A 10,059-nucleotide genomic window follows, 5' to 3' on the forward strand; every position below is an offset into this window, starting at 1 on the left:
TGCGGATGACGTGAATATGTTAGGAGAAAATACACAGACGGTTAGGGAAAACACGGAAATTTTACTTGAAGCAAGTAAAGCGATCGGTTTGGAAGTAAATCCCGAAAAGACAAAGTATATGATTATGTCTCGTGACGGGAATATTGTACGAAATGGAAATATAAATATTGGAGATTTATCCTTCGAAGAGGTGGAAAAATTCAATATCTTGGAGCAACAGTAACAAATATAAATGACACTCGGGAGGAAATTAAACGCAGAATAAATATGGGAAATGCGTGTTATTATTCGGTTGAGAAGCTCTTATCATCCAGTCTGCTCTCCAAAAATCTGAAAGTTAGAATTTATAAAACAGTTATATTACCGGTTCTTCTATATGGCTGTGAAACTTGGACTCTCACTCTGAGAGAGGAACATAGGTTAAGGGTGGTTGAGAATAAGGTGCTTAGGAAAATATTTGGGGCTAAGCGGGATGAAGTTACAGGAGAATGGAGAAAGTTACACAACACAGAACTGCACACATTGTATTCTTCACCTGACATAATTAGGAACTTGAAATCCAGACGTTTGAGATGGGCAGGGCATGTAGCACGTATGGGCGAATCCAGAAATGCATATAGAGTGTTAGTTGGGAGACCGGAGGGAAAAAGACCTTTAGGGAGGCCGAGACGTAGATGGGAGGATAATATTAAAATGGATTTGAGGGAGGTGGGATATGATGATAGAGACTGGCTTAATCTTGCACAGGATAGGGACCGATGGCGGGCTTATGTGAGGGCGGCAATGAACCTTCGGGTTCCTTAAAAGCCATTTGTAAGTAAGTAAGTAAGTATAATATTACGTTGTCACTAGCCTTTACAGAGGGGCCAGCAGAAATGTGTGGGGGAAACCGGGATGTGACGTAACCAAAGGATGTAACAGTACCTGTGCGAAAATACCTATGATTCAATAAATGAATTCTATTTCTTCACTGAAAAATCCGACCATATTTCGGGAACGTACTGTACTCGCTCACTCAGTGCTGTATACTGTACTATGACCGTACGACGCCGACTGCGTATGTGGCCTTGGACAGGGTGGAAGTTTGCTAGTAGAAGGGGTGACATTACCAAGACAGAAGCTAAAATCTTCTCTTTAAGGCCTATTCATAATCCACCTCCTTTGGTTCTTCTAAATGAACAAGTTACATGGCTCTCCAGTCAAGAAGCTGTCAAATATTTGGGAATATTATTAGACACAAAACTTACATGGAATGCCCATATAACTCGCATTGTTACACTAACCTCTTCCAGAATTCGAAAATTATACCCTTTGGTTAATAGACGTTCTCAAATTGGATTGGACTGTTCAATGCTACTCTACACCTCGCTTGTACGACCTCTTTTAACTTATGCAGCGCCAGTGTGGGGGACTACAAATAAGACTCACATGCATCTCCTACAAGTTCTCCAGAACAAGTTCCTGCGTACTGCAACAAACGCCCCCTGGTTTGTAAGAAATCAACGACTGCATCAAGAATTGGGAATTCTTCCACTAGAACAGTACATGCATTCAATGTCAAAATCTTTCTTCAACAAACTTCCTGGCGTTCCTGGAGCTGTGACATATAACATTGGAGCAAGATCTTGTCAGCCATCTCGACTTAAAAGGAAACTCCCTCAAGACATCCTTCTTAGTGATACTGACGACTCTTCATAAATTTAACACAGAAAATCGTCATATTTTTGTTCACATAATTCACAAACATGTTTAATTAATTAATTTAAATTAATTAGAGGAGCCTTTAGAGCCAACCTCAGCATGATATTCTGCATGTGATATTCCATCATTTAACAGTGGTCTGTATAGCAAGTTTGCTGGTCGACCAATATTAAACATAAAAAAAAGTAGAAGGGGTGGGAGTGAAGTACATTCAAAAACTCAGGTACAATAAAAATTGAAGTAAAAATAAAATGATGTCCCTGTACTAGACTGTGGTATAACATATAATAAGACCTACGTTAAAATTAATTTCGTTATGAATTCTGGAATATTCGATTCGAATTTGAAACTTAGATTCCCGTCTGTTATAGTACTCGTAAATTGAATTTATTGTTATTTTGATCACATTTCTAAAGGAATTGCATATGCAATTCTCCGATAGTTACCACTCATAAACTTGGCGGTGAGCTGACAACAAAGTGATACTTCCGTTACTATGAGGTTAGCAAATTGTTACAAATAATTGCGCCTTGGAAGGGATTTGTACCTAGGACCCTAGCTTCCACACAATATTGAAGCCGTTGCGTAAAGTACGGACAGCGATCGCTTTTATGTTTCATCGAAATAGTCCACGACAACTTTCTATCAAAAGCTCTACAATACTTCATCAAAGTATAATTTAATCTATCTTACCTTGGCTGAATTGCAACTCAAATAATCGAGAAATATACTTTTCATTCCCTTTGTATGAGTTTACATCCTGCCTTATTATTTGGAGTTCTTAAAACTAAAAGAAAAAATACAGCAAATTAGTACGGTTCAGTAGAGTTTAACGTCATACAACTTGCTGCGAACTTCTTTTTCTGTTTTTGCATCATTTCATACGCAGAAGCAGGCGGAGTTTCGGAACTATGCATCAGGAAAGAGTAGTTTTTGTTAACGGATTCAATCCACACCTGTGGAGTAACGGTGGCCCGGGTTCGAATCCCGGTCGGGGCAAGTTACCTGGTTGTGGTTTTTTTCCGGGCTTTTCCCTCAAACTAATACGAGCAAATGCTGGGTAACTTTCGGTGCTGGATCCCGGACTCATTTCACCGGCATTATCACCTTCATTTCATTCAGACGCTGAATAACCTAGATGTTGATACAGAGTCGTAAAATCTATACTAATAATAAATCTGCAGCCAAAATTTTTCTGGTAATTTTCGATTTTCCAAAAATAATTGGTCCTAACATATATAATTAACCACCCTGAAACCGAAAATCGCTTTTTTGAAATTCTTGTTTGTATGTCTGTCTGTCTGTATGTTTGTTACCTTTTCACGCGATAATGGCTGAACGGATTTCGATGAAAATTGGAATATAAATTAAGTTCGTTGTAACTTAGATTTTAGGCTATATGGCATTCAAAATACATTATTTAAAAGGGGAGTTATAAGGGGGCCTGAATTAAATAAATCGAAATATCTCGCTTATTATTGATTTTTATGAGAAATATTGCATAACAAAAGTTTCTTTAAAAATAATTTGCGATAAGTTTTATTCCTTGAAAAATTTTGATACGACTGATATTTAATGAGATAAAGATCTGGCTGCTGGACAGAAGTTTCGAGTGGCACTACCTGGCTGCAGACTTCACGCAGTACTTCCGCATGATGCTGGTACACCAGGGTCTCCCCCAGTGGCAGTTCAAATTCACGCCCATGGACCATTATTATGAAATTAGTTTACAAGTTTTAAAATTAAAATAACTGCCATCTAAGGCCGTGTAATAAATTAGAAAACAAATGACTTCGTCTATAAGGGGCCTTGGACAGCAACAATCGAAAGCTATGAAAGATAGCCCACAGAGAATGTTTCTGTGTTTGTATGAAGTAATATCGGAAGCTAAATTAACCGATTTGTGTAATTAATTATTATTTCACCGTTGGAAAGTGTAGTTTCTCTAGATGGACATAATGCTATAATGTTATTACAGTAACTTCTGATATGATATAATATAATATAATATGTAATATTATATAATATAATTTAAGTTATTTGAAGGGTTCACAACCATAGTGGGCCAAGCGCCATTTACTGAATACGTAGAAAACAAGGGTTAAAATTAAGTTATTACCATAATTCAATGGAAACCTATAACAAGTAAAATAAAATATACACATTAAATCTAAATGATGTCAGTCTTCATTAAACTATGGTTGCATGTAATAAAAATTAAGAAACATGTTAAAGGAATTGTCATTGCACCAAATGAGTGTCTCTGGACCAAAATGATCGCATTTTAATTATTTGCCTTGGATGCAATTTAGGTCAATGTTACTTATGTCCCGCCCACTATAGAGACATAGGCCAATTTTACACATATTTAGTATAACTTGTTGCTTCTTTGACAGGTTAGGTTTGGTTAGTTTAGGTTTTTGTTATAGCCTACCTTGCATATACAATTATAGCGCAACACTGACAGTGATAAAAGTGAAATATTCGTTCAGTGGGCGTTGGAAACTCTACATTCACCGCAATTTAAATTAAGTAACATATTAAACGATTTATCCTTCTATCAAACACGAATGTTCTCTGGATCAAATGTCCTATTTTAATTATGTAATTACTTTATATTTATTTCTAACGGGTGCAACGGAGCGCACGGGTACGGCTAGTAGCCCAATAAAAAACAGGATTCAATAGATTAAACATGCATTCTGTCGTGATAGAGGCGATACTAGGCTCTGAAACGTTTTGGATGTATCTGGGTCTATAACACAGTGTAAAAACCCAAAAATGTGGCACCACTTCCATGACACTTCTTCAGTACAGCAGAGGACATCAATTATAGTACATATACGTTATACTATAGAATCTGAATCGAATACAGTGGTTACAGAATACCGTAAAATGCGCCCGGATCGACATAATTAGTACACAAAGTAAAAGTTAGTCATAGAATATTATACGTAATAGAGTTACATAATGAAAGTGTATAAGTAGCCAATTAATCAGGTACAGTAGAACCCCGATTATCCGTCACCCTATTAACCGATTGCTGGATTATCCGACTATCTTTCTCTTCCTTTTTTTTTTTTTTTTTTTTTTTTTTTTTTTTTGCTATAGACACATACATAGTCTGTCTTCTTCATATGTATGAAGTACTACTATACGTTATATTAGTACCAGTACGTATTTTTTCTAGAGTATGTTATTACAAACCTTGACACTTACACAGTATAATCTGCTGTTAGAGTTGTCGTACTGTAGAATTTCTATATAAAATATATTCCATGAGTATCAAAAGAAAACGTGTTGTGCTAAGTACCGAAAAAAAAAACGCAAATCATTGAGTGGTTCGGGGAAAGAGAGACGGCCCATCTCGCATCAGAGTGCGAAATTGGTGTTACAACTGTGCGCGATTTAATAAAAATCAACAATAAATTGTATAAAGTATGTAAATCTACAACACGAGACCTGTATTATTCCTATGTTTCCGCTGACAGCCATTACAAGGAGTTTCCTTGCCCCTTAAAAACCCGTCGTTGATAACCAGACTTGAATGATGAACTTTTGATTCACTATCTAGCGTGTTAAACACAAGAACATGGAGGAAATTAAGAAATGCAATTATTACTCACTTAATTTACGAAAAAGTTTTACAGTACGGATTATCCGATTTTTTCGCTTAACCGTTCAGTCCACCCCCTTTATTACTTACTTACTTACTTAAAAATGGCTTTTAAGGAACCCGAAGGTTCATTGCCGCCCTCACATAAGCCCGCCATCGGTCCCTATCCTGTGCAAGATTAATCCAGTCTCTATCATCATACCCCACCTCCCTCAAATCCATTTTAATATTATCCTCCCATCTACGTCTCGGCCTCCCTAAACGTCTTTTTCCCTCCGGTCTCCCAACTAACACCACAGTCTACTATATACAGTCGCGAAGCTTGAGGTGATTTTTTGCAAATCTCGTGATAAAGCGCTCCAAGCGGTTAGCAACTAGAAACAATAGACTGTCCATGGTCGACTGGACTGTGTCGTATTTCTATCGAGTGCTTGCTCGTTGCGTATTTCACATTGATGCTTGTGAAATGTTCGTTAATGGTTGTAATGAAAATGTTAATGGCTAAAATATAATAATTGGAATAATAATGTGGGACAAGGAGGAGACGTTTGTAGTGCTATAAATTGTAGCAACAGTAAGAGAAAGAGGCCAGAGTTATCCTTTGTCCGATTTCCGAAAGATTCAGAAAGGTTCCTGGGTTTCCACAAGAATGCTGTGCAGAAACAAAACTTTTAATTTTGAAGTTCTTTGTGACTGTTAGAATACATTATATCCTTAAATTTCACAATGAAATGTTTCAGTCTAACCGAAAGGACATTAGATACCGGTTAAAGTTCTGTCACTGCTAAATTTCCAGAGAAATAAAGGTTAGGTCTACTTTTTTTTTTCTGAGGATATATTTTTAATTGTAGCTATTAATTTTGTTATTATTTTTATGTGTTATTTTACTAAAGACATAGAAAAAATAAGTATGTTTTAATGAAATTTATTAATCACGTTTTATTTTCAATTCAGGTGGGATTATTCTATAAAACGTCTTTGGGATTATTACTGCTTAGGCCTATTTTTTTTCAAAGGATGTGTTTTTAATTATAGCTGTTAATTTTGTTGTTATTTTTATTTGTTGCTCTACTAGTGGCGTAGAAAAAGTCTGTTACAATAATATTTATTGATCACGTTTTATTTCCAATTCTGGTGTGATTATTATTGCTTAACCTCATCCCACTTTGTTAACTACGTAAGCCTACACTACAAGTACCGGTACGCGTAAGTTACTCCATTAATTCATATTTCCATTATTATTGTTGTAAAGGGAAATGTAAATTAATATTTATTGGTTTCATAGTTAATTATCGCTATAATCTTGAATGAATGAAGCTATTATAGTAAGTTTCAGTTCGTTTTGCACAAACAAAAATTATATTACTTATTTCTTGCAGGTATCTTCGAGTTTATGGTAGAATTTAATATATTTCATTAAAATAATAAATTAACTTTATGCATTTAATATTTCAATAATGGAAAGAAGGTGTTAATTTTTCCAAAAGAACACGACAACGAAAGTGTAACATATTTTGACGTCTGCTAGGAGAGAGATCTGCGATGATGAGGCGGTAGTAGCGATCCTAGTGGTGGGCAACTACCCATGTTTGCATTTTTACTACATATTGAGCTTCGCGACTGTATATAGTAGACTGTGCTAACGCTCTATATTTCTGGATTCGCCCATACGTGCTACATGCCCTGCCCATCTCAAACGTCTGGATTTAATGTTCCTAATTATGTCAGGTGAAGAATACAATGCGTGCAGTTCTGTGTTGTGTAACTTTCTCCATTCTCCTGTAACTTCATCCCGCTTAGCCCCAAATATTTTCCTAAGCACCTTATTTTCAAACACCCTTAACCTATGTTCCTCTCTCAGAGTGAGAGTACAAGTTTCACAACCATACAGAACAACCGGTAATATAACTGTTTTATAAATTCTAACTTTCAGATTTTTGGACAGCAGACTGGATGATAAGAGCTTCTCAACGGAATAATAACAGGCATTTCCCATATTTATTCTGCGTTTAATTTCCTCCCGAGTGTCATTTATATTTGTTACTGTTGCTCCAAGATATTTGAATTTTTCCACCTCTTCGAAGGATAAATCTCCAATTTTTATATTTCCATTTCGTACAATATTCTAGTCACGAGACATAATCATATACTTTGTCTTTTCGGGACTTACTTCCAAACCTATCTCTTTACTTGCTTCCAGTAAAATTCCCGTGTTTTCCCTAATTGTTTGTGGATTTTCTCCTAACATATTCACGTCATCCGCATAGACAAGCAGCTGATGTAACCCGTTCAATTCCAAGCCCTCTCTGTTATCCTGGACTTTCCTAATGGCATACTCTAGAGCAAAGTTAAAAAGTAAAGGTGATAGTGCATCTCCTTGCTTTAGCCCGCAGTGAATTGGAAACGCATCTGACAGAAACTGACCTATACGAACTCTGCCCCCTTTATTACCACGGATAATAGAGGTTCTACTGTAGTTCAAAGAAAACGATGTCGGGGCGTTTATTTCAAGGGCAAGACATCGAAGAGAGAGGTTGTCACAATGGAATATTAACAATACCTGTGTAACACCAAGCTGGCCAGACCACTGGACTGACCGTGTCCATCATGTAGAGGCGCTACTCTTCCTCCGGGAGGTCGCGGGCAGCGGCGGCGGCTGGTGACAACTATGTTGCGGCCAACTTGACAGAACAGGATCCGTATCTATAGCAGTGTTGACTCAGCAACCACAACCACATTTTATTTAGTTTGTTTTCTGGTACATTTATTGGCATTTTGACCCACATAAAATGAATAATAATAATCTTCTTTATCCTTAAAGAAACTGCCAACGTACACTACACTGCAACTTATATTTCAAGTTAATGAATTCTGATCTTATTTGCGTGTTATAGAAATATTTCACTCGATATTTTACAAACGCATATGAAAATGATTGTCATTAAATCTTAACGTCACTCTCAAAAAGTCTGAACACAACACAATGTTTAGCACATTGTTCCTCAGGTATGTAATAATTATGTTAACAAGAGGTTCGTATACTCTTTTTATTATGATTATTACCATGGAGTCCTGGTTTAACTCGGGTTTCCCAACACTCACAAGACCATGTCTTTTTAGTATCCAAATTGGAAGATTGAAACAAAGCTGACATATTTGTTCTGTAGGTCCTTGCTAACAACATCCAGTACCTACTAGTCAAGAGATTGAACCTTCCAAAACTTGGGATTATTGGCACTGTTTTACATCACTATTAGACAAATCTTAATTTCCACAAACACTCAGTATCAATTGGTCACTTTTTGGGAACGATGCACACGATGTTATGTGGATGTCAAATTTTAAAAACGATCACTTCTTCAGTTCTGCCGTGTTACGTTTTTGCCAACATTTATCGGATTGGTTAATCTAGAAATACATCGCTACACGGTGTCTTATTCATTGAAGAAATGCACAACCCCCTTCTGATTTGCTGTTGATAATGTGTACAAACACAGGAAACACTTGTACGCAATGACGAAAAAAACGTGAATGTAAAAGTCGTTCGCCACACACACACACACTAACACAATTGGCAAGGAAAGTTATACTGTAACCCCTTCGTTGAAAGTTGACTGCAGATTTGTAGTCCTCACTGCTTCGCAAGTCCTCGGAACCACAGGTGAAAAAAATGCACTCGGTGTTGAATTTAGGTTATGTTCGGCGCTCCCGTACCTTTGCACCTGTCCGAGCAACTCCGACTGCCACAAACAAATGAGAAAGAGTGGCCATGGATAAATATCTATATATATAATTGGAACTGGTAATGGAAATTACGGGAAAACGGCTGGACGGATTTTAATAAATGACCCCTCATTTTGAAGCTTGGAACTCAACGTTTTTCGGAAAAATAGTAGTTTTCAGTGAAATGTCAATTTTTAAACATAATTTTCCTATTTTCCAAAGTCCATCTGTCGTCAGTTTTGAGAACTAGCTAATAGCATTCACGGCCGACTTGATATTACCTTCGCTTTTTTAATAATGAAGAAGAGAAAGCGCACATTCGTGCAACTATATGAAATCAATGATTTCGTTCTTTCGGTGCACCATAGGATATGGTATCTTTCACAGTAGACACAAGCAGCTTCCATCTGATGAGTGGTAGTGTGCACTGCTGCAGACTTTGTGATGAAAACCAAGTACAGCGATTCTTGTCACTAGATGTCTCAGCTCGTAGTTCCCATGAGTCCAGAGATCACATGTCATCGCTTCGGTGCTGTAAAATTCAGGCCAGATGTTTCTCTTTGCACTTCTGTAGAAAGGCTGTGCTCGCTTTGGTAGCTTATAAAGGAGGAGCGAAGCGAGCATCAAGTCGGCCGTGTTGCATTTCAGAATAAAACAAAACACATACTACAGTAAACCCACGAGTTAGAAAGGTCTTCTCTTTCTAACTCGTTGCAGTAAACAATATTACACGAAGGCCATGATCTGCAAGAATGCTGACATATTTAGAGTTCAAATTAAATTGGTTATTAAAAACTTAACTTACTAAAAATAATTTACAGGTTCGATTCTGTGGTGTGTAATTTTCTGGGTACAGCTATGTATTGGATATTAAAAACTACAAAACTTGAGGTGGTTTGATGACATTATTACCATTAGAAATGAAATATTATTGTAGTTAATGCCATGATGTGACTATTTTTCATTAATTATACATATTAATCCTATATTGATGATATGAAAGTGAAACGTTTTGGGGT

At 36.7% G+C, this 10,059-nt stretch overlaps 1 protein-coding gene across 4 annotated transcripts in view; it reads right to left on the reverse strand.

The window, feature by feature from the left end:
• The window catches only part of LOC138712556 (ankyrin-3-like), a 226,464-nt gene extending 216,841 nt beyond the window's left edge, over positions 1-9,623 (reverse strand). For 3 of the 4 annotated variants that reach the window (XR_011335740.1, XR_011335736.1, XM_069844480.1), the window contains exon 1: positions 7,878-9,623. Coding sequence is in view for 1 of the 4 variants with exons in the window: in XM_069844480.1 (XP_069700581.1) it covers positions 7,878-7,926 (49 nt within the window). In the remaining 3 variants the exon portion in view is untranslated. The remainder of the gene's footprint in view (positions 1-7,877) is intronic. The other variant, XR_011335735.1, reaches the window with a different exon arrangement.
• Between the last annotated feature and the right edge of the window lie 436 nt (positions 9,624-10,059).

The sequence above is a fragment of the Periplaneta americana genome, chromosome 13, assembly GCF_040183065.1.
Source record: "Periplaneta americana isolate PAMFEO1 chromosome 13, P.americana_PAMFEO1_priV1, whole genome shotgun sequence".
Lineage (NCBI taxonomy): Eukaryota > Metazoa > Arthropoda > Insecta > Blattodea > Blattidae > Periplaneta > Periplaneta americana.